General features: G+C 42.2%; 2 protein-coding genes across 4 annotated transcripts in view; both read left to right on the top strand.

Annotated features, from left to right (window-relative positions):
• Positions 1-11,467, top strand: part of LOC117450139 (ERC protein 2-like) — a 145,384-nt gene extending 133,917 nt beyond the window's left edge. Inside the window, exon 17 of one of the 2 annotated variants that reach the window (XM_071203774.1) lies at positions 9,679-11,467. The gene's annotated coding sequence lies outside the window, so the exon portion shown is untranslated. The remainder of the gene's footprint in view (positions 1-9,678) is intronic. The other variant, XM_071203775.1, reaches the window with a different exon arrangement.
• An 850-nt stretch (positions 11,468-12,317) lies between these two features.
• wnt5a (wingless-type MMTV integration site family, member 5a) lies at positions 12,318-24,763 on the top strand. Of its 2 annotated transcripts, none has more exons than XM_034087930.1 (5): positions 12,318-13,513; positions 16,665-16,814; positions 18,785-19,032; positions 21,983-22,275; positions 22,856-24,763. In XM_034087930.1, the coding sequence occupies exons 2-5, from the start codon at positions 16,678-16,680 to the stop codon at positions 23,312-23,314; spliced, it is 1,137 nt and encodes a 378-aa protein (XP_033943821.1). In that variant the 5' UTR covers positions 12,318-13,513; positions 16,665-16,677; the 3' UTR covers positions 23,315-24,763. The 2 variants fall into 2 exon arrangements, with proteins under 2 accessions (XP_033943821.1, XP_033943822.1); XM_034087931.1 differs by lacking the exon at positions 12,318-13,513 and adding an exon at positions 14,859-14,939.
• Positions 24,764-25,385: the final 622 nt, after the last annotated feature.

The following is a 25,385-nucleotide window of genomic DNA, read 5'->3' as shown; positions in this document are numbered from 1 at the left end:
TGTTAATAGTGTTTTTCCCTATCCGCTGCTAGGGTCTAGGATCAGAGGGTTTCGTATTGTAAGGCGAACTTGTACGTTTTTATATTTTTAAGACACACCTAAATAAATGAATCTGTCCTTTAACATTTTAGTGCACTGCCTACAAAATAGACATGTTTTTTGTTTATGTACTCATAAGAATCAATCCAAAACCAACAACTCAAAAAAAACAACTAATTTTTTTTAGTACAAAAACATATTGTCTCATCACTTAAATGCACATTCAGGAATTTGACTTTTTTAAAATGTCTTTGTTTCAACTACTTACCTTCAACTAGGTAAGTGGACTGAGAATGCTGTCACCTGTCATTAAAGCAACCAGGGGGAGATGTGGGGTATGCCAGGGAAACACAACTACTCAAAGATGTGTGGTAATGTGAGTGATGGTTGAAAGTCATAGTCTGTGACCTGAGAAAGCTCCTACTAAACATCAGCACATGACCTTGCTTGGGAGGCCTGAATTCTTTAAGCCTTAAGCCGATAGTATTCCCAGCACCACCCAGACAAAATGGACCAACTTACCACATACACACACACACACACACACACACATGTACACACGCCGCCAACATTTCATACTACATATGTTACACATTTTTCGAAGTCTGCACACAATTCACAAAATCTCTTTTTCACATCATCTCTCAACTTTTATTCTTCCTAATTTCGATAATTGTATTGAAATAAACCAGAGATGAAAAGTTATTCCTAACTATGCCAACACATCGATATTCCACATTGCATCCTTTCACAAACAGTAACACATACGTTACACTCCCAGCCCAACTCTATAACAGAAGTGGCATAGCAGGTCAAAACGGCATGCATTTATGAAGATATTAAATACACAGAATAAAAAGCACATGAGTAATAGAATACAAGTAAAGACAAATAAGTACACATCCATGGCTGACAATGAGGATCCTCCTTTGCTATCATCACAACGAGCATTTGCTTAGCGACAGCATCATAACCTGTTCCATTATTCAACAGACTATAAGTTAAGCCTTAGTGAAGTTACTGTAGATAAGTCTATCAGCGCTTATTTAATATGTACAGTGTGTTTCAGCTGTAAATATCACACACATATGAGATGCTTTGTCAAAACTAACGAGGATTATTTACTCTCTATCTGTGCACAGAGCCAAATCGCTGTCACTTTCTACGATGCTTATTTATGATCCACAGTATCTTCACTGGAGGCGCCTTTCCATAGTAGTGCACAGAGCACTCAAAAAGGTTCAAGAAGGCCCCACAAGAAGTGTCTGTGGTTTTAGTCAGAGTGACATTGTACATGTTTGGTGCTCCAGAGGCTTTTTAAAGTTCAAAGATATCTCAGGAATTATAACAGTTGTTCCTCTAAATGTGTCTGTTCCTGGCCTCCCGCTCATCAGGTACCCCTGTTGTCTGTTTTACCCTACAGCAGCCTACTTGTGTCGATCCCGCCCTTTCTTTCTCACACCTTTTCTTTCTCACCTCTACTTTTACACCACACATTATATCTCTCCACCCTAAGGCTGTAAAGGTGGGTTATTTCCCAACAAAACATTTCCCCACAAAATATGTCCCCTTGCGTCTTTTCTGAATATCCTCCTTCTTACTCCTCTCATTGCCCAACAACATGCTTGCTGGCAGTGGGACCAAACAGACTGGTGTGCCTCCAAACCCATAGACACATCACCTCTGAAAGAGAAATGCTCAGAATAAGCAGTTTAGCTGTTAGGCATCATTTTAAATGTGTATTCACCGCTTCACGGGTCAGACTGAGGTAAAGATCACTAGCAGACCACCAGGCATCGTGAAAGCCTCCCTATTTATCCACAGCCTATATCCTATTCCTATGTGTCTCAGGCCTGGGGCTATACTGACCCCAGGAGCACCAAACAGACTTGGCCAACAACATGATTGGCTCTTCCTGAGACCGGACTTAAATAGTATTAAGGACCGCAAGGCAGCTGTGCTAGCACAAACACACTTGACATCAGCCTCAACTGTGTCACTCTGTTAGATCCTGCTTATGGACACAGTTTTAGTTTGGTTGAATAAAGTTGTAAAATAGGCTGTGGCCAGTCCATGGTGTGCCAGAAAGAAGAGGCACAGGCATTCAAAAGAGAGAACAGACCACGAAACAAGTCAGTTAACTCTAACTCCAAGTGGGATGGATGTATAAATGAACATATTGTTTGTATTGGATAAGCAGGGGCTCTAATGTTTGACAACCAAACACAAAACTTTGCTGACTGTGTAAATCTTCGTTTGAACTTGTCTACCTCAAATACTTGTAGCTACTGAATAGATGTTATTATCAGATTTAGTTGGCACAAGTGTCCCACACACACACACACACACACACACACACACACACACACACACACACACACACACACACACACACACACACACACACACACACACACACACACACACACACATACACACACACACACACACACACACACACACACACACACCCACACACACACACACACATACACACACACACACACACACACACACACACACACACACACACACACACCCACACACACACATGTGGAGACAGATTCTTACGTAAACACAGGTCCACATGCAGGCGCAGATACGCACACCAACACATACCTATTTAAAGGTGAGCCTATTTTTCATTCGGAGCAGATTGAGATCTGAAGGATCACATGTATTTGCTTAAGTGATCCTAAATAGATCCGAGATGACCAGACCAAACCATTTGAAGTTCATAGCTCCGTCTTTGTTGTTTCTCTGCCCATGTATAACACATTTACAAAATGTACTCCCTGGTCTGCTCATGATCAGAAATCATGATTTGCCTCTAAGAAGCCCAGTAATCAGCCCTTCCTCTTACTTGTGTGTGTTGCACCAGGGCAGGAATCCATAAAATGTGAAGTGCAGTTTGTGTTGTCTGCATTCTGTCGAGTTTAAGTGCCCAGTCGTAAGAAAGGTTTTTTATGTTGGAGAAGCACAGAACAGAAAAAAAGATGCTTCAATGTCTCCAACGTATAGTCGAAGGGCAAATCAGTTAAGAGAGGGAACTCAACTATGGACAATAAAGAACAGATGGAGAAACGGAGTCTGTGGGCAGGGAGAGAGAGGAAGCGACTAGTTGGGTCAGGAGTGAGAACTGATGGGTCAGTGGACGTGGTCTCATCTTGAGAAGACATCAAGCAGGGTGGAGCATTCTTCTCACCATAGCAAACCACGGAGGGTTTACTGTACAGCAGTATTTTTGTAATATGCTTACAGACACAAACACGTTAAAAAAAAAAAACATATTTCTGCAACATCGCTGTTTGTGCAGAGTTTCACTTCAACTTTCACAAGTTGTCTGGCCCTCTGTCCTTTCTTTTACAACTTTCAGGAATAATGTCTTCACCCCAGCCCACACTGTATCCTCGGCATGGAACTGTTCCTGAGTATCTCTGAGGTCTGTCATGTAATTTCCCCACATGTATCTGTGTAGACTCTTTTTCACACAAAGAGCGATGCAGACACAAGAGAAGGGTTTGATGTAGGCACATGCATACTTTAAACATGTTCCTGTAGGCCTAGCACCTCTACACACATTTAAGGGTACTAGGTCAAATGTTCAAAGCAAAGAGAACTCCACCGTGCACCCACACCCCCCAAACGAAGCCTTCCACTCTCCCACCTTTACCCGCACGAGAGTGCACCGCAGCTAGACTTGCATCCACTCTGTTTTTTTGCCGGATAGGGGTGAGAGGCTGTTACCATGTCAGTCGGCATGGCCTCTTATCAAACCATCAGACTACCCTCAGATTCTCTTTCCAGATGGAGGTGAGATAGGGCCTCAGAGGCCCGGACCCCCGCAGACACTGAGAGCATGGAGGCCTCCCCTGATCTCCTACCTGATGGAGGTGCTTTAATGTGGGTTCAGGTTTCACTCGTCTCCCCTGCCTGGCTGGGCCTGCGCTGGTGTCGGGATGCAGGCGCGTTCAAGTCTCCTTGGCCTGGACTCTGATGGGCTCCCGCTGCTCCACTTTGAGGTGTAGCTCTAGGTCAAGGTGTTGTTATGGGACACAAGCTTATCATGGTCCCCAAGCTATTTTCACTAGGAAAAATAGGTGCAATAGAGAGTTGTATACACAGCCATCACAGGCAGACTTTGATGCTCAAGCAGCTGGCCCACTGTAGAGCTCTTGACATTTCTCCCAATAACATAAACACTGCCACTCACACAGAGCGAGAGAGTGCAAAAGAGAAAGAATCCTGTGATAAGGCAACAAAAAAAAGCTTGAAGGAGTAAATGAGTGAGATTAGTCTTAGGAACTTCTGAGCACTAAGAGAAGCAGATCAAGAGAGACAGAGTGGGTGAGAAGGAGGAGGAGGAGGAGGAGGAGGAGGAGGAGGAGGAGGAGGAGGAGGAGGAGGAGGAGGAGGAGGAGGAGGAGGAGAGGAATTTGGGAGCAGTGAGAATTCCATGCACCTTTTATTGTTGTTGCGCAAACCTGTATTTTAGACCTGCATGAACATTTAGCACTTTTATGAACATAGTTTTTTTTTCGCCCCAAGTCATAAATGAATATGTGAAGATGTCCTGCCAATCTTTCCTCTCTGATGATTGTGCCTTTTTATTTGCGTGCGTGAATTTCAACATTTGTGCACACGTACAGGTTTTAACGCAAGCATACATACATGCATTTACATATATGTGTGCAGCAGTGCTCGTGTCTTGTCTGTGCACAATATGTCAAAACAACCTTTACATTAGGAATAGGTACTGCAGATTCCACCCGTATCATTTGTACATTGGCCCTCGGGAAAGTCATCACCATTCCACACGGAGCCCTCCATCATTCCTCACAGGATTAGAGAAAAAAAAAAGGGAGAAGGAGTTCAAGGGAGGAATTGCTCTTTTACTTTTTGCTGCTGGCACAGTTGTTACTATAATTTGGCTGAAATAATAGAAGTTGTAAAATTGCTACCAGTGTCCCCCTCTGTCTTTATCCATCTCTGTCTAAGTTCATTTCAAACCAGATGTAAGTTTGAAGAGCCACAAAGCACGCTAGTGAAGCAGTTTTTGAAAAGTTCCGAATTGGCCCATGGGAAGCATGCACGGCGTCTGACTCGCAGATGCACACTGCCTCTTCATGGGAGTTTAATGAGTTTGATACATGAGATTTTTTTTCATCAACAGTCAACTCCACCTAGTGGTGTTTGTGCTGAACAGATTTCTGGCTGCAGCAAGGAATAATCTGTAATGAGTGAAAGGTTACACCAGTGGTTGTTTATCTGCACAGTCACTTTAGCCTGAAACGGCTGGAGAAGGGAGAATCAATGCTAAGGTTTTGGATATGAATCTCGTAAAAGCAACAAACAGTGCAGATAATGTTGCCTTTGAGATCTGGCTCGGTGCCTTTGTGCAATAGGCTGTCCATTGCTAGAGAGCAGTGGTAGACTGCGTTAGTCGGTCTCCGCAGCACCTCTTGGCCTGGCATCTGTGAGGCTTGCTCACACTTGCTTTCACCCAGCATGTGTTTGCTCATATGAAGGAAATTATGTAATTAGCCTGTGAGGGATTGTTTTCTTTCACTCGTTCCCCCCTTCTCTCCCGCTCTCCGTCCTTCTTTCCCTCCCTCTTCTTTTCTGCACTCACTCACTCTCTCTCTCTCTCTCTCTTTCTAGTCTTATGACAGCAGGAGATGGCTAATCTGAACCACACCCATAGCTCACCTCCTTCATTAATTGCCAGGGACCATCAGTGGAAGAAAATGAGCGCTTGCCACACGGATCTTAACTGAAGAGGCGCTTTGTTTAACATCAAAGGGGGAGTTTTTGAGATTTGTATGAGGGAGTGGAGATGGAAGATTTGGGCGTGCAGGGGGTTGTGTCAGGCTGCGTTGTGTGCTGGGAGATGGGTGCAGGGGTACACACGGGCAGCGTCGGGGGGAGGAAAACCTGGCATTTTGCTCTCTAATTCCAGCCGGCCTGGAGGCCTGGAGCGCTAAGAAGGGCCTCACTGTTGCTCTCTGGATCAGCCAGGTATTGCTTACATAAAAAGCAAGTGAAAACAGCTGTAGGGATAATTAGCTTGATTCTCCATTACATGCCATGAGGGCCAATAACTAAAAAATGGAGTTTTGTTTGGGTTAGAGCTGCAGTCCCAACCAGGAGGAAGTTGTAAAAGTCAGGCAGAAAAAAAGAGAAAGAAAAGGGAGAAATGAAGGGAAGAAAGGGCAAGCTCTTGAAGCAATTGTTACCAAGGAGATGTTCTCTCTTCTTGGGGTAGGTTGATGTGGGCCAGATTTGTAAAGAGTTCTAAAGAGCTGTGGTTTCAAAATAACTGGATGGGCATGTGAACACTTTCTTTGTAATCCATTTATTATGTTATCTCAGTTTTCAGCCCGTGGGAATGTGCCACCTCGGATGAATTAAGTGGAGCTGGACCACAATCCAAGTGCTCTTTTTTGTATTACATTGGCTATAATAGATTACCTTACACACTGTCTTTCAAATGAGCAAAAAAGATGCTGTGATTTATTTGTTGAGTCGTGATTACACCATAGACTATGCATTCAATAAATCAGACATATGATAAGAACAGTGATTTGTTTTGTCATTGTTTTCATTGTAAAGCATTTTGCCAACTCTGCTTCTCTTCTGACCTTCTTTCCAGAGGTTAAATAGACCATCCTATCAGAAACATGATATTTCTGTGTTCCCATACCAGACATGTAACCACAGAGGATCTCAACAAAAAGAAAAAATGCATGACTACGTAGACAGAACAGATGTTAGCTCTCTTACTCAGTATTTAACTCCAATGTCTGCCCCTTCATGCGCTTGTTTTACGTCTCTCGTCTTGTTAGGGTGCGGGGGGGGGGGGGGGGGGGGGGGGGGTAATCTTTGTACTGGTAATTGAATTTGGTGTGTTTCTTTTTTTTCTGTTGAAGTGAAAGGATACCAACCACAGTGTAATTCCAAGTGAAGGAGCAGCACTTTAACATTGGTGGTCCAAAAACTCTGCAAGGATCCATTTAACAGGCAGTTTATATTAGTAGCACTTAAAGACAAGAAGGGATTCAGCCGCTCACATCCAGACTCTCAGGGTTGACACCCAATCCCTGAAGACAAAGACAGTCAGTTGTACAGAAATGCAATTTAGATTTTGGGAGAAATACAGGTAGATTAACAAAACAGACACCTTACTGCCTTTCTTTGGATTTCCTATCCACTTACTTGGCTTTGACCTGGTATGTTGTGAATGTAGACACACAATACTCACAAAATGAACATTGTTTCATTTACACAGGGGTACCAGGAAGTAGAAATTGGTTTTCCCCTCAACCAAGCCTCTGTGCTGCCGAGGGCAATGCAAATGTTGATAAGTCAATCATTTTCATTCTCCAGACACAGGCTAAACAAGTATTTATATGAGAAAGTGTTCACCCTGTCTGATCCCACTATCAACCACGCTGAGAAAGGGGAGTGGGGAGGAGGTTGAAGGCAACGCAGGGAGTAGAAGATAGGAATTGCTGATTGGAGTAGCAGGCAGATGAAGGCTGAGTGCTGCAAGAGGGAGTGTGAAATTATGTTTTGCTATTGTATAAGGTATGCATTGGTATGGTAGCAATTTTGAATTTAAAATGACAGTTCACCCAATTGTGATCTGAAACCAACCCCCAAAGAGACTTCTATTCACTTTCATATTTGTGTAAATAAAGCCATGACCAAATGTTCTTTCCCCCATCCCTACACGAAGGGACTCAATATCAAAAGGAGAGGGTTTTGTTGATCTGTTGGATAAGTGTCAAGTGTACAATGTCATCGTTTTATCGGTAGCCATTTCTAAGGACTCAGGTCACGTTCTAAATATTACAGAGCAATTTATCACATTCCTTCCCTTACATTGCTCATGCAGCCAAACTGCTGCACACGAGTGTCTGTTTAATAAATTAAACCTCTATGTGTCAAATGTGCATTCAGCTGTTTTCAATCATACTCAACTTATTTTATAATTTAGTTGGACAAGTATACAGTGACAAGAGCTACCTTGCACAATTTAGGATCATCGTTTTAAAATAGCGAGGGGGCATCTTGTTCTCTTTGTGCATGAAGTGTCTTGTATCTGACTTGTTTGGCTGCCTATAGAAGCTGATGATGCAGAAAATTGTGGACATCGACCTTTGGGCTGAAAAGGCTTTAAGCTGCCTGTCGGAGCCATTTGAGCTCACTAAATTATCCAGAGCGTGGTTTTTGCTTTCCAGGCTGATATATTATGCTTTGCTTTGTGATATGTTTCTTAAGCGGGCATAATCATGACTACAATTTCAAAACTTACACTCAGGAACATAAAATTCCATATGATTTTAACACTCTGTCACAACATGCTGACATGTTAAATAATCATTGGCTGATAAGCGTACACACATTCATGACAACTTCCTCATTAACAACATGGACACAGGCGTCACATGTGAGTTTGTGTAGTGAATGCGGCTGTTGTGTGGAAGTAGTGAGGTGTTGACAGAGAAGAAAGAGGAGCGGTCTTCAAACACATCCACAGGCAGGTCGTGCTCTCCATTATGCCCTGCCGGGGGCCATATTTGTTGATTCTCTGGCCCCCAAATCATTAATTTAAGTGCAGGCGACGGCAATGAAACTTGAGAATGGCGACCAACACACATGCACAAATTCACACAATTGAGCATGTACATGCGCAGACACACATTTGATCACACTTACACACAATCGGGTTTATGTGTACACACACACACACACACCCCTCGTTGCATAACAAATGATGGCACTTTAATTGCTGTGCATGTTTATTTACTCCTGGCTGTAATGGATGGTCCTTCTCTGCCTTGCAGCCAATCAGAGGGAGACAGGAAGAGTGTGAGCAGTTCTGCTTACTGTTTTGAACACATTCCATACAATTTGGCATTCCTCTATACACAAAACACTAACCTAAGATGCTACCATTCCATACCTGTACTCCTTTTATATTCAAGATGTTGGGGGTCATTCCTCAGGTCAAATCTTCTCTAACACACCATTTTCCCAAACTTTACCTGGGAACACTTTTATTCCAAGACAAAGAAAGTTTGTATTAAAGTTCTATCAACATGCTCTCCCTGAGTGACTGATGATAACGTCTTCAGTGATTGGTAGTTATTTTGGGGCCTGTTTGCTCAGCCAATGAGGCGCCCCCAGCGAGCTAGACATACATCATTGTTTCTTTTTTTTCCACAACTTAACCCTTAGGAAAGAAGTGAGTTGTTGCTGACCGCTGTGAGGGCTGAATAACAGACACATTCCAATAGCTTTTTATTTTTTATTAATGAGTACTTGATGTCTGGGCTGGTGCCAACTGCATTTAGCATTCTTAAGGACCTCTGGTGGCTCGCCAAACAGTTGGAGGAAGAAAATGGTCAAAGCTAAAAAAACGAAATACTATGGATTCAAGTATTTTGAGATCTTTTGTCCATTACTACACAAATTAACTGTATGATGTAACCTTTTTGGAGAACATTTAAAACACAACCTTAAGTTCCTGGCTTGATGATGCATCTTCATATCCCTGTGTGAAATAAAGCATTCGGTTTTCATACTTTGTGCTTGACCTCTCCTCCTGATTTTTTTTCTTGTTTCTTTCCACAGCTGCTTGTAGGTGTAGGCCAGGTACCAAGATGTTTAAGAGCTTCAACTGCAAGGAACACACTGAACCAGCCCATACCCCCCCACCATCATGTGAGCAGACCTGTATATGAACACATACCCCAGGATACAAGGTTTTAATGTATTATGGGAAAGCTCACCGTTCAGCCGGTCAGATATTCTCACATCTTACCGATGAATGTCACCTCTGCTGATAAATGCAATGGCCCACAGAGGGTGGGAGAATGCCGCCCACAGGACCATCAGTCATCAGCGTGGAGCTTCAAGGTATTGGCAAGCGGCCTTTATTTCCCTAGCTGTTTTCAATAGACTGCGAGCTGGATTCATTTTACAGTATTGCGGGTGCTACAGAGTTCTGGCTTAACATCAACCAGCAATCACTCCACCACTGTCGACTACTGGTGCGGCTGAGCTCAGTCAGTGGAACTAGTTGTAAACCAATGCCAATCCTGGACTGGTTTGTGATGGCATGAATGTATTTACTCCGGCAGTTAAATAGCAGACTTTTGTAAATATGACAACATGGACCTCAAAATCCACAATCCACAGAGACCTTCTCAATGTACAGTGCCAAAGGAGACAACCCTGTCTGCTGAAACAAATGACTGCATCTGACTCTTTCCGACTACCCAGTAAACCACACTCGTTTCTTTGACTATTCCCACTTCCTGCCGAGAGATCAACAAAGAAAGGTACTTTTGGGATTAAAGATGCACGACAAAAACTGTTCAAGCATCAGCTTACACTTGACACACGACTGACCTTAAATCAGTGAGCATGGTCTTCTTGTGAATTTCTCCTTGTGTTCTTTTAACCTGCATTCCGTTTGTAAACCAATATCACGTCATCTTAGCTTCTGAAACATTTTTGAGTGCCACTTTTCTTTTTTAATTTTAAAAACTGTGGGTGACTTATTATGCTGATGAGTGGTGTATTATTTTGTGGTCTTTTTCTTGATCCCGTGAATATGAGTAGCAAATATGTTTATAATGAAGTGACTTGCATTTTAAAGCACTGTGTCATTACCCTTTTCACTGTACTGGAGGTTGACAATAATGTACAGTGTTGTGTTTTGATTCAACAGTAACAGCGTTTCCATTTCGCCCTTACCTTATGTACAGTTTTTGTACACTGCGTGTGCATGTGTGTGTGTGTTTCATGCTGCGCTCATGATTGTTACAACTGTGAGAATTTGGGGGTGTAACAGTATTCACCCTTGACTTGTTCCACAGTGGCTTGCAGTGGTCAGCTTGTTTTTGTTGTTGGAATAAAAGTTGTTTTCATAAGAATGACACCATGTGTTTAATCTGCAAGACCATAATGTGAACATTGACATTGACAGTGTTATAGGTACATCTGAGTGCAACAGTGGGTATTTTCACAAGGTGCAGTTTCACCGCCACTAATGGCAACTACAACAATAGACTCTTGCACTGCCCAAAAAAGAATTCTCCCCAGTTTTCATGGTCTACCAATTCTCTCTCTCTCTTTCTCTCTGTCTCTCTCTCTCTCTCATAAACTCAGCCAGATGTTGCCCAGTTTGCTTCCTAGGGGAACGTGGGGGGTGGAGAAGGGGTTGTGAGGCATGGTGAGGGATCAGAAATGTGGCTGAGCATGTTTTAAGTGCTCTTTGACGCAGTCGCAGCCTCTAGCATCCACCACGGTAACATTAGCTGGGAACAGAACTCTTGCAAAATTTGCAGGCACTTCATACTTAATTTTGCCACAGGTATTCACAGTTATAAGAGTAACATTCCTAAAGGAGAAAAAAATGTGACAAAATGACGACTCCAAAAATCATTATTAAAATAAACCTTTTTGGGGGCCAGAGTTTTAATCACTGATGTTTTTCATTATTGCAGACTTATTTGAGGAGCAGAAAATTATGTTTTTTATGTATATTTTTGGTTTGTTTGTGTATGCATATATACATTTATATTCTCCCTTCATTTTAATAAGGTTTGAGGGGCTCATATGGATTTTAAGTTAGGCCCACAGCGGCCCTAAGATTGACTGCACTTGACTAAAACTACAAGATAAGTATCAATAAATTGTCTGAATGGATTTCTTTTCCCCTCTCTTTCCTGAATCACCTGAGGCAAACCCTTATTTGGGCATTAGGTCAATATTCACCCCCTTAAATTAATTTAAGCACTGTTTTACTTCTTTCCCTGCCTGTTATTATATTTCTATTTCCCCAATCCAGTTGACATTATGTCCAGCGCAATAGAAAATAACACGGCTTTCACCCTTGAATGCCTTCAGTGTGGAGGATAGAAACCCACAGTGACACACCTGCAACTATTAAACACTTTGCCCTCTGACACTCATCATCGGGTTCATTGAGAAATATCGAACTGTAAGCTCACGGATTTCTGCTGCATGTTTTGAGATAATGTACCATAAAATAATAATTACCGTAATGACTGTAATGCTCAGAGGCCTTCAGGTGATGAGAGCAGCCTGTATAAGCACACGATATGGACCTGCTTGTCTTGATTTTACCGAGTGGTAACTCGAGCTGCTGCCAGTGAAAATCCCAACTCTGCTCTGGTATGGATAGGGTAATAGCCTCGGGTGCTTTATAAGTTTATTTTAGGTAATAGAGACGCTTGTTTTGTTACAGCCTGTTCCGCCCTTCTCTTTCTCTCTCGCTCCTCTCCCTCCACGATTGTACCTACATTCAAATTCCTTGCTTCAGAAAGTTGGTGACTGGAGGAAGTAGAAAGGGGTTTGAGGAGAAATGTGAAGCGCATGCGCCATCTGAAGGTTTTGGGCTGCGCATCCATGCTGCAGTGTGCTAGTTTGTGAGAGGAGGCGACTGAAGCAGGTGAGAGAGGAAAGCTGAGTGGAAGCGATAGTCGGTGAAACTTCCCTGCACTGCTACACACACAGACGGTGTGGAAGGACGACAGACTCGGAGCCTCAGCAAAGCCGCTCTTCACACGCTGTGCTCTTTTCCTCCCCCTGGTACCGTGCGCGCTCGCCAAGCCACACTGTTTGGAGATAGTCCGCGCGGAAAGTTTTTTGGAGCATACAGTCTGGAGCCGATTAATTGTGGCATCTGTTTCTTTTTTTTGTTGCGAGGCGGATGACTTACTTTTTTGCATGTGAAGACTTTTAAGTCGAGCTGAGGAATTGTCCAAGTCGTTTTCTGCTCAGAATGGAAGGTAAATTGACAAGTCGTTTGTGGCGAGGATCACCGTGTGGATCGTTCCGCAGGTAAAACGCGCTATGACCTGAGCGTGTGTGCGGCTGGATTTAATGTTCACAGCAACATTTTTCATTTTTATTTGACGTACTCTCGATATAATCGGGGACAGTTTTAACCCGGCTAGAGACAATCCAATAGGCCGCTTATTTTTTAGTATCGACAAAGTAGCCTGCCTCCGACGTTTCCGCAAGTGGCACTTCGGGTTTGCCGTAGATAGTTGTTTTTGTTTATAATTACTGCAACATCACGCACCAATTCGTTAAAGGAACTGATCATTTCCTTACACTGTCTTTGGACATTTTATATATCCCGCTGCTTCCTACAAACTCTGTAAACTGTTTGGCGCACGGAGCGCATTCACTGACTGCTGGGCGTCCGTGTTCCCCAAAACATCAAACCTGAAGAACTATTTTTGCTTTAGCATTCCTCTTTCTTCACCCCAGCCAAGCGAGCTCTTCATAATAAATCCAGATAAAACGCGGAGTCGTGTCTTCATCGCAGCGGAAAAGGACATCTTAAATCCACCTGGCCTGCTCTGGGATTATTGGTGTGATATCGTCGGCAGAAATTGGATTTACAACTTCTAACGGACTGTGCTCCCTGGTGAGTAGCCTCACATTTTCCTGCAGCCATCGTTTATGAAAAAGTTGGGAATACGTGTGTCTGTGGGAGCTTGTTAAACTAATACTCGTTCTTGGATGTGGATATGTTAATGACAGATGTGATGTTTTAAACATGCATTCCCTTACTGCATTGACTGAGGGCCATGGCAATGTCCAGCTGGGCAATACATCAATTCAGGAGAATACATATTCACATCATTTTTATTTGTAATCCAACAAATAGTCTCCTTTCTGTTTCCATTGTTAACGGAGCCCTTAAAGTCTGACAATGTTCTTTGAGCTGCTTCTGCTCATCAAATCCTTGTACCTGGCTCCCTCTTCTGGTTTTTTAAACAACAAGACAGGCAAGAAAAGAGACTGATCATTGTTTCGCTATTAAATTAAGACAATGTTTCCCTCAGTACATTAAGGTGCAATGCAGTTTGGGAAAATGCTCATCTTTTAGGCTTTAAAATGCTTTATTAATTATCTTTCCTACACACAAAACCTAGAAAAAACTCATTCACTAATTCATTGTCACAATGCATATTATAAAAATGCGTAGAGATGCAGGCCATACTTTAATATTCGCTTAAAAATGCAAGTAATTCATTACACGGTTTCGTTGTTTCCCACTCAAAGCATTGCAATTCATTTTCTGCTGCTAAGAATTATACTATATTTACTAATAATGATATTTTTCACGCAGTCAGAGTTCAACAAAACTAAGAAAAGACACGCTCCCAAAATTCAACAGACGGGAAAATAATTAAAAAACAATTTGCTCATTTAAAAAAACAGTATGCTCTCCTCTTCCTTAAATCTGCTATAATGTTAATCGATTAGGTCTCATATGGCCTTATAAAAAGCCTCCTAAATGATCCATTACAACGTCAGAGCCCGATGTTTCATCATTACGACGGTTTTCTAAATTCTGTCTGCCGGATGTCTCCAATTTGATGCCACTTTTACCGAAAGAAAGAGCGAGGTTGTTGTCAATTATCCAGTCAATTCCTAATTAATTTTTTACTCGGTTCAAAACGTTTCCAAGGGTCACGGATCGCAGGAATTAGGCATACGCTTTTTGCTGTGTTACCTAATACATAATATATTTACGTTTCGAAACAAAAATATATATGATATGTATAGCTTTGAACATGTATGCAATTAAGCAATAATACGAAATCTGTTTTTTAAAAATAATGTTTTTTCTTTGTCTGTTTAATCGAACAATTATGTTACTCTGATCTGATTGGCTGAATCTTAGTCGTTAAATGAGATAATTGCAAGCACCTGTGGCCATTTAAATTCTTATATGCAGAATGAAACCGCTCTCACCCCATCTGTTGCGTTATTCTTTGGTGTAGAATTAATATTTAATTATAGAAGTACATTTTAATATATTTTGTAACCTCCTTTCCTCTCAGGTAATAAGGACACTTAGTTTAAAATCATAGTTAAACTGCCGCTCTCTGAGGATTATTACTTTATGTGTATTGCAGAACTGCCAAAAGGCATAACATAACGTGTGTGTGTGTGTGTGTGTGTGTGTGTGTGTGTGTGTGTGTGTGTGTGTGTGTGTGTGTGTGTGTGTGTGTGTGTGTGTGTGTGTGTGTGTGTGTGTGTGTGTGTGTGTGTGTGTGTGTGTGTGTGTGTGTGTGTGTGTGTGTGTGTGTGTGGTGTGTGTGTGTGTGTGTGTGTGTGTGTGTGTGTGTGTGTGTGTGTGTGTGTGTGTGTGTGTGTGTGTGTGTGTGTGTGTGTGTGTGTGTGTGTGTGTGTGTGTGTGTGTGTGTGTGTGTGTGTGTGTGTGTGTGTGTGTGTGTGTGTGTGTGTGTGTGTGTGTGTGTGTGTGTGTGTGTGTGTGTGTGTGTGTGTGTGTGTGTGTGTGTGTGTGTGTGTGTGTGTGTGTGTGTGTGTGTGTGTGTGTGTGTGTGTGTGTGTGTGTGTGTGGAGTGATGGTGAACTTGGCCTCGTCTTTAATGAGTATTAGGCAGGCCCAGGTCTCCACGACTCAACCCTGGAAAATAACACAGCGTGACAAATTAGACCTGCTTTGGGTCCCAAAATTCACACACGGCCAAACTGGAAGGCTGGCACATCAGGTTCACTTGCAAATGTAGGGCTAATTATTTTTAATTCATTTTCTGCCCACATAGCAGCCAAACTATATCACCAAAGCCACGCAGATGCCTGCACATAATAGCCTTTTTTTCCCTTTTTTTGTATTTCTTGTAGTTATAGGGAAACGTCTGCACAGTATAGCCTGGTGCAGGCCATCTCCGTTGACGTGGCTCCTTTAAGTCAGAACCACAGTCAATTAATACATCTAAAACGTAATTTAAATTCAATTATAGACCGACACGACCGTTTGTCAAATAACTATTAAAAAACCTATGCATCAGAAGAAAGCAATACAATCATATGCTTTTTAGGGTTATGGTTTATTTTGTATTCCCAAGTTTTGTATACATTTTCCTATTAAGTCCTACCATGCTCTGAATTAACGAATTTGCTAAACAATTTCATTAGTATTTCCCAAGGATCTGCCATATTATCATAATATAACTAAATTCAGCACTCTAACCCTGAATAATTACAGTCAGGCATAGATGAAAAGGAACCAGAATGTTATAGTTTTTTTTTTTATGTAAACATTTAAGAATTACAATTAGAAGAGGTTAGAATGGAAACAATTTAGTGTTGACCCTTATGAACAGTAAATATGTAGACTACAAATAGATATTTCGATTCTGTGTGTCTCTTTGGATGTGTTTTTCTCAGAGAAAAGTGAATTGTCAGGAATGTGTCAAGATGTGGTTACAGTACATGGTCATTGTGTCTTCTCTGGCTGCAGGTCTATCAGTCTTATGTGATTCACACTCAGACCTGCTGCCAAATGACTGCTCTGCTGTGAAAGCACTGCTGGCTTAGGGCTGTAATCATATAAACACACACAACCACAGTGCTTTTTGCATGTCAAATAGAGATATACAGACATAGAGCTAAAATATGTTTTCCTGCATTCCCTTCATACATTTGAACAATCTAGATGTCTGTCTTTTGCTGTGTTTTGCTCAATAAAATGTGCAAGACAAACATTCAGACAGACAGGCAGGCAGTCTGACAATCTTTTTTTCTCTGTCCTCCCTCAGATCAAGCAGCAGAATGAACCTGGGGCTGGGCTGTGTGTGTCGGCCGGGGAGCTGGCCCTATGGCAGCTTGTTGGACTCCAGACACTGCGTCTTTGCCCTCACACTCCTCACACTCCTCATGCAGGTGGTGGTGGAGGCCAATTCTTGGTGGTATGCATTCATTTTTCCCCATATGTACAGTATTTTTGTATTGGTATGAAGTTTCTGCACAGTGTGTTTACCCGTGTCATGACCACTGGAAATTGTGGTTATAAATAATTCACATCTTTGAATAAGCAAGCCGAGCTTTAAAATATATATTTTTGAAACACCCAAAGATCTGGGGTAATCTACATTTTCTGTCCTTTTATACAAATGTTTTTTAAGTGTTTATATTAGTCATTTACTTGGTTTCAGTGCCCATTTCAGGCTTATGTGTGAGTGTGTGTGCGTGTTTGCTAAGTAAGCCTCCTCAACTTCAGTTGCACCACATATGAAATAACATTACTTGCTGACTGTAGCACATTAGCTTTTCAGAAAGGACCTTGTTCTCCTTTATTTTCTTTCTTTGCATATTGCCAAACCAAAATTATGAATATTATAGAAAACATAGAATGTTGTGGTTTATGAGCCGCTGTCAAATATGTGCAAACGCGAACAGTGTGTGAATGCGTGTGTGTGTTGATGCATGTCCTATTACAAATGATATATTTCAGCATGCTGCGTTTAAACACACAGTACTTCTAATATAGGAAAAATACGAGTAGATTCACTACTTAAAGCAATTCACAACTCTTTACGTCATGTGACTGTTTCTGTTTGTTTGTCTGATTGTGCACTTGTGTGTATAATTGTGTATCCTAAGTGAAGTGCTTGTTAAAAACATGGAGCATTTACAGTAAACCAACACTTTCTGTGTAGGACCTTTGCTTCAGAGAGCAGATCAAAGCCAGCAGTGACATCATGTGGTGAAGGCCTAATTATGTGAAAATAATAATTTAAACAAATAATTAAGGAGGATTTATACAAATAAACATATTTGAATGGACTCAGCCCAGAAGGAAACTAAAGTAAAGTTCAAATAATGAGTTGGATTTACCAGCAGAGGACTCGCACACCACCACAGACGCTCGGAAAGCTGACTTTGGAGCACAGACTGTGTGTGTCTTTCAGTTTCCTCTTTGAGAGGACGCACAGGTGTGAATGATTTAGAGTCTCGGAGCAGCGGGCCAACTGACTGTGTATGTGTGAGAGACAGCGTCAGTCTGCATGTCTGTGTGTACATTCATCTTTTTTTCCGTGTGCTTATGTGTGTACATCTCTGTATAAGTGCGTGTTCTCTCTCTGCTGACTTTCCCCAGTCGATCGGGTTACACTGGGGGCTAATTGTCTTTCTCTTAGGGCTCAGGGATGGGCCGCTCTAATTGTCCTGTGGCTTGGAACCAGATGCTCATACTAATGTTCCTCTCTCTCTTTTTCAATTGTGTTCATCCATGTCTCTCTCTCTTTCTTCCAGTCCGTGTTTATATGTTTTCATTTCTCTCATCCAAAACTAAATGGAACTGTTGGATTAAATTGAAAAGGGAATACAACTTCAGAGCAGTTTTTCAACATAATATACAACCTGTGATGAGGGGTCTATGACAGGCATTGCTTGGCTATCAAGGATTTCAAGTTAAAATAGGTGGCAACTTCAGCTTGGAGACATGTAAGAACCAAATTATATGTTAGCGTTTGTTTTGTTTTATACCAAGCACCTTTAATTTCACATACTCTTTATTTTTCTCTGAAAATAGGTGCCAACTTCAGCTATTTTTCCTCTGTCCTCTACTTTAAATGTTCAACTTTAGTTTCCCATGTTTTGTCTATATGTGTGCTTCTATTTATTGTATGAATGTTCCTGGCCCAAAATGGTAAATACCTTCTTAAGTCCAATTTCATTAAGAGCTAAACGGTGTAGGATTTTACATTTAATAAATAACTGTCTCATTTTACTGAATAACATAGATTCACCCATAAGAAAGATAAACTAATTAAGTGAAATGAGCTGTTGGTTGGGAATTAAGACTGAAAACCTGCACATGTGTGTCAAAATGGCAAATGAGTAAAAACCACTGCATTATGTGTTTCTCCTAATCCAGGTCTCTGGCCATGAACCCTTTACTGATCCCCGAAGCCTACATCATCGGAGCCCAGCCTCTGTGCAGCCAGCTGGTGGGCCTGTCGCAGGGCCAGAAGAAGCTGTGCCAGCTCTACCAGGACCACATGCAGTACATCGGTGAAGGTGCCAAGACCGGCATCAGAGAGTGCCAGTACCAGTTCAGACAGCGGCGCTGGAACTGCAGCACTGTGGACAACTCTTCTGTTTTCGGACGGGTCATGCAAATAGGTAAGAAATGTACCAAGGATGTATAAAAATAGCATATGTTCTTAGAAACATTAACATGAACAGACACACAGCACTGGATACAAATGTGCAAGTTTACAAATATGACCGCCTTTGCACAACCCATTCACCAGTGTTATTCAGAATCTGAACTGTCTGTGTGTTTTTCTTTCTTCATACTCCCTCTGTCTGATTCACTGACCCTCTTGTGGGGCTGTTGATTCTCAGCAGCTGTGTGGAAGGAATAGTGAGGTTTCTGGATAAATCACATGTGGCTTTGGCCTGCTAAACCAGCTCCCGACATGGAGCAAGAGGGAGGCAGAGAATCTGCTTTTCCCCTGATGAATGAAGGACAATCTAATCTAGTGTAACGCACACACACACACACACGCACACGCACACACACACTGTGGAGCTGGACTGTAGCTGCCCTGTATTTACAAGTAATGGGAGTGCAGTGAGTGTATGCACCAATACATCACCTTGTCAGAGATTAAACTGTGTGTGTGTGTGTGTGTGTGTGTGTGTGTGTGTGTGTGTGTGTGTGTGTGTGTGTGTGTGTGTGTGTGTGTGTGTGTGTGTGTGTGTGTGTGTGTGTGTGTGTGTGTGTGTGTGTGTGTGTGTGTGTGTGTGTGTGTGTGTGTGTGTGTGTGTGTGTGTGTGTGTGTGTGTGTGTGTGTGTGTGTGTGTGTGTGTGTGTGTGTGTGTGTGTGTGTGTGTGTGTGTGTGTGTGTGTGTGTGTACATACAGTTTGCTTGGATATCTTATAGAAAGTTCACGAGCTTTACGCTCTTCTCTTAGTAATCCCCACTCTTGCATCCTGTCATTTTACAAGGTTTGTTTTAGTTTGCTTTGGATGTGGGCCTTCACCTCAGGGGCTTATGTAAAGGTGGTTTACCATTTATTGATCATAACTCTCCAGCTGAATTATAATTAAGCTATACCATGTGGGTGTTGGATGATAGAGTTACAGCTAATAGTAGTACAAGTCAGCTTACATTTTGGGAAACTTTAAAATTCCTTGAGCGTAAAAAATGCAGATGGGGTTTTTTTTTTCATGTTGTTACTCTTTAAGGTCAATTAATCCAAACGAGAAAAACAACTACATAGAACGCATGCATTTGTCCAGAATCCTTTGCTTAGTTTTCTGCTCCCACCCTCATGCAATTTATGGAATAAATGGTGAATGGAATTTAATTTTGTGGTGATCACAGCTTTAAGAATAACCTTTAATGCGCTCAACAGCAACTTCTCTTTCCAGTAATAATGTCCCCATTAGTCTGGATAATCCACAGAACACACTGTCAACACTTTTCTTGGGGACTATTTTTAGTTAGAAAGTACTTTCACTGAAAACTGCTTGCACCGAGGTCTGTAGATGCTCCAGAGTAACCCTTGTTTTTGGAAAGAGACGTCTGCGTGTCATTTAAAATTGATGTTGTGAGCACCCAAAACAAAATGTTATTTACTTGCATCATATCGTGGCGGTGGGAAAAATGTCAAGAAATGGATATCTCAAAACCTCAGCACATAAAACTGAAACTGTCTGCATGGATAGATACCACTAGAGGTACTTGTGTGCGCACATACACATTTTACGCTACTCTTGGTGATTCTACCTTTCTGTATCGCTGGCACTGCTGACTCCCTCTCCACAGATCAGTCTTCATAGAAACCTCATCAACAGCCGTTCTCCTATTTCTCTTCTCCCTCTCCAACATTGCTTCCATCTAAGCCCACTCTCGGCCAAGTAAACATGTCCGCCCCTCCATGGCTGTCTATCTGAAAGTCTGTCTAACTGTCTGTCTGTCTGCTGGCGTCGGACACTGCTTGTGATTTAAAGCTGAGCTCCTGGGGGTGCTTAAGTGGTTTGGTTGGGACCCTTTCCCTGCCTCACTTGGCTAGCTCCAGGTGGAGGTACAGAAGAAGGGAATTAGTGTAAAAGACGACTCGCCGTCCTCAGGTCCATTTAGGCTCATGTACTTGGGCTGGATTAAAATCTGTCCCACACTCCCTGATCATCTGTGTTCTTGCCAGTGTTCCACCTGAACAGCTTTCAGACTTTCCACAAGGTTTCTTTATTCATCTGTTCTCTTCTCTGTCATTGTCTTTTTCCACTTTCTGTGATATTTAGTGCATGCGTGTGTCTCCTTTTCCGTTTTACTTGCTTTTTCTTCTTCAATTTCTTTTTCTTGACTTATCTCTTGAGTCGTCTTTTCTTTCTCCTCCCTAATCTTCCGTTCTGTCCATCTGTTACTGTCATTAAAGTGCACTCACTAAAGGTCGGCCCAGCAGGTATATGAGCTGTGGATTTTTATCCTGTAACAGGCCCCATCTTCAATGTCAGCCTCATAGTTTTCTCGGCTGCTTTTTCTTTAGTCGCTTATCTCAGTTTTCTCTTTTAATCTCTGGCTTTGAATAAAAGTGGTAATGGATTGGTGAAAACTGCTCATGTGAGTTTTTAAAACCTTTTGTCCCTACAGAGGAAATGTTGATGGTAGAAAACAGTGGGAGTTCAAGAGCAAGGCCTCCAGGATCAGTCAGTCATGACAGATAAAGTAAAGAACTGTTGTCACTTTCAATTTGGGTGAAATGGCAGCAGCTTGTTAGGAAGCATCTCTGTCACTGGAGGGCGCCCTCTTCTCTCTGGCTGAAGCCCAATAACAGCAAACCAGATTCCAACATTCAACATGTTGGTGATGAGGAACTCGCAACTCTTGGTTCAAACGCTATGCAATCTTAAATATATGGTTGATGCTGTCATATGACATCACATCCCATAACACTATTTAAATTGTTCAAGCAAAATGAAAGTGACACGCATTGAGTGATGAACAAATAACCTTGAAGAAAGGAGTAGTGGATGGATTTGCCAAATGAAAACACATTTCTTATTTACTCTGTTCCTTGTTGTGTCAAATGTGACATGATTTCCCCGTTTGTGTGTCTGCAGGCAGCCGAGAAACAGCCTTCACTTATGCCATCAGTGCGGCAGGAGTGGTGAACGCGGTGAGCCGTGCCTGCAGAGAGGGTGAGCTCTCCAGCTGTGGGTGCAGCCGTGCAGCTCGCCCCAAGGACCTGCCGCGAGACTGGCTGTGGGGCGGCTGCGGAGACAACCTCAACTATGGCTACAGGTTCTCCAAGGAGTTTGTGGACGCACGTGAGAGGGAGAAGAGCTTCCCGAAAGGCTCATATGAGAGCGCCCGTCTGATGATGAATATACACAATAACGAGGCTGGAAGGAGGGTAAGACACAGGGATTATACACTCAAAGATCTTAAGATGTCATCAGATAAGAAGCAAGCATAGTGATATAGACTGCCGACCCTAGAATGACACCAGCCAGTGATAGGAAGAGTAAGAGGGTTTGGAAGTGAGACAATCCAGGTCAATGAGATATGTCTCTGCTGATCATCTGGGTAACAGCTCTGTCAGCTCTCCCCTCCTGAGGCTTTGATCAGTGGGGAGACGGACTCCCGTGAGGCAGCTCTGGGATCTCTTTTCCTTTTCAAACATCTTGAAACCACCTCAGAGGGGACGTCATTCCAGATATCTGTTGCCAGGCAGTGTTCTTTCAAGTAGGACAAATGATTGGACAACGTATTATTCAATGAACTATTGGAGACATGGACAGCATAATTCGGTCCTTTATGGAAAAGTTATGAGATCATGAGCACATATTTATACAGACAGGTCAAAGTACAAATATTAAGCATGTGTCACTTGGAATCTTTCTTGCAATTTGCCACATTAAAAATAAATGATTGTGCAGGTTCATCTTGTTAATTCATTTATTTATTTTCTTCCCCCTCCTCTCTACTCTCAGACGGTGTCCGACCTTGCCAACGTGTCCTGCAAGTGCCACGGTGTGTCAGGCTCCTGCAGCCTGAAGACTTGCTGGCTACAGCTGGCTGACTTCCGAAAGGTGGGCGAAGCGCTGAAGGAAAAGTATGACAGCGCTGCTGCCATGAAGCTCAACACGCGTGGAAAGCTGGTGCAGATGCACAGCAAGTTCAACGCCCCCACGAGCCACGACCTGGTATACATCGAGTCCAGTCCAGACTACTGCCTGAAGAACCAGAGCACGGGCTCCCTGGGCACAGTGGGACGCCTTTGCAACAAGACCTCGGAGGGCATGGATGGGTGCGAGCTGATGTGCTGCGGCCGCGGGTACGACCAGTACAAGGCACAGATAGTGGAGCGCTGCCACTGCAAGTTCCACTGGTGCTGCTACGTCAAGTGCAAGCGCTGCACCAAAATCGTAGACCAATTCGTCTGCAAGTGAGAGGAGGAGTGATGCCTGTGGGTGTTTGCTTGCAGACGATGGGCATACATCTGTGTGTATTCGTGAGCAGAGGAGCAAAGGAGTCGAACACAGAGAGAGAATGGAAGAAAGAAACTATATAAATTATATTTATAGAGTTAAACAATTATGCCATTGCAAAAAGACTGACTCTTTTTTTTTTTTCAAAAAAAATCTTATGTCTTCAGAAACTGAGAGTATCGTGAAATATTTATTTTTGAGATTGTTATTTTTTATTTTGGCCCAGGTATCACCAGCTAATTTTAACCCATTCAAGTGCCTAAAAGTGGCTGGAAATCTCCCTCCACCATTTACCAATATCAGAATACAACATTTGTCTTGTCAGATGGGTCACACTGGTTGCGAAATTGGACTCTGCTTCCATTTCCAAAGAAGAGTAGTGTTTTATATTTGTGGCCTAGTTGAATATGAGGTCCTGGTTTGTTTACTGTTGAGAGGAAAACACATGTAGTGCATAGATGTGATTTCATGGGCTCAGTCCCAAACCAGCCTTCACCTCCTCACCAAAGTCTACTCGTCCTCTCCCCTCATGTAGAGAAAGGAACACTGTTGGTCCGTGCACGTCCTTGGAGTACAATGGGTACAATAAGAGGGTGTTTTGGGGATTGGGCCTTTTACTAAGCTGTCCCAGATGCCTTAGAGTTCCCCAGGTGCTGCAACAAGCCCTCCACCATTATGCACTTTGATACAGAGGCTAAAACCTGACTGTGCGTGTCTGTTCAGCTGTTGTTGTTTTTTACTACCATGCATCAGCAAATATATCAATATTATAGCCTACATTATTTTCCATATTAATTCAGATTATCCATTTAACATTATTTTACAATACTTAATATGATTTGAATATATATGGGCGATTGTTGTGGTTACAGTGGTGAAATATTCCATGCTCTGTGTATATAGTATGTCTATCCAACCAATCAGTAAACTGTATTTATTTTTTCTTTAAACAGATCCTCCTCTAAGCTAAAAACATAAAAATACCATCTCCATCATAAATCAATATTTAGTCAGACAACCTCAAGTTTTTTTAAGTCACTTTTAAAAATGGTGTTCTCACTAATGCGGCTCTTCACTGTTTTGTAAAGGGAAATGCACCTTATTGTTTCGACACACAAACTCTTTCTTCTCACTCATGTTCAGCTTTACTGTTACACACACATGTATAAATATATATCACAAAGTGTTGAGGTTTTTTTATCATATCCACATATTTTCAGTACCACTCCGTCATCTGCTCACTATCCCTGTGATGATTCTCAATAGACAAACTATTTCTACCAATCCAGATATGTATATTTATAAGCTTCTCCGTGAATTTGAGGTTTGTTTAACATTATGTGTTATAGCTGATATTTTGTTTTGGCTCAATGCTCTACTTTGTTTCAATAAATATCAAATGTAAAACCAGCAGAGAAGTATTACCTCATAGTGTTTGTTCAAGTCTTGTTTGTACAGTATGCTTCAAATTAATTTGTGTATCTCCTATATCAACTTCTCCTTTTCCACAAAGCGTGTGTGCATTTTAAAAGAGCTCTTGATTTCATTTAAAAGTAACTTTTCCTTTGCTTCCAATTCCAACAACATTTCAGCGTTTTTTCTGAACCAGTTAATTCCTTTATTCAGTTTCCTCACCCAGGGGCACATTTAGTGACGGAACCCACTTTAGATGACAGCTGTTTTAGGAGTGTAGTGAACAAAGACGAGGAGAGTTTTCTTGAGAGCTTTCTAAGATAGCCTGAAGATTGGGTGTCTCCCAGGGGATTGGTTGAGGTTTTTATTATAAGCGCCCCTCAACAGTCCAATGACAGTGGATCAGTTAATGGAATGATTAATCATATTGTGTTCGGAGAATGGTAAGAAGGGGGATTTTCAATGTGGGGAACAGGGCTGTCTGGCAGGCGACTGGACCTTGTCAGAGACTGCTGGCGCTCAAGAGGAGACGCAAAGAACAGGAGAGAAGATTGGGTAATGAGAAACGGGGGATTACATGAGGCTGGATGAGGGGAGTAATAAGGAGAGGGGTTTTGAG

Source organism: Pseudochaenichthys georgianus, chromosome 7, assembly GCF_902827115.2.
Source record: "Pseudochaenichthys georgianus chromosome 7, fPseGeo1.2, whole genome shotgun sequence".
Taxonomy (NCBI): Eukaryota; Metazoa; Chordata; class Actinopteri; order Perciformes; family Channichthyidae; genus Pseudochaenichthys; species Pseudochaenichthys georgianus.
The sequence above is the reverse complement of the archived record's forward strand: the minus strand, read 5'-3'. Positions and strand labels throughout refer to the sequence as shown.

Coding starts and splice junctions, on each gene's coding strand:
- wnt5a (XM_034087930.1), top strand. CDS start 16,678: ATGAACCTGGGGCTGGGCTGTGTGTGTCGGCCGGGGAGCTGGCCCTAT. Junction 16,815..18,784: donor GTGGAGGCCAATTCTTGGTG/GTATGCATTCAT, acceptor CTCCTAATCCAG/GTCTCTGGCCATGAACCCTT. Junction 19,033..21,982: donor CGGACGGGTCATGCAAATAG/GTAAGAAATGTA, acceptor GTGTGTCTGCAG/GCAGCCGAGAAACAGCCTTC.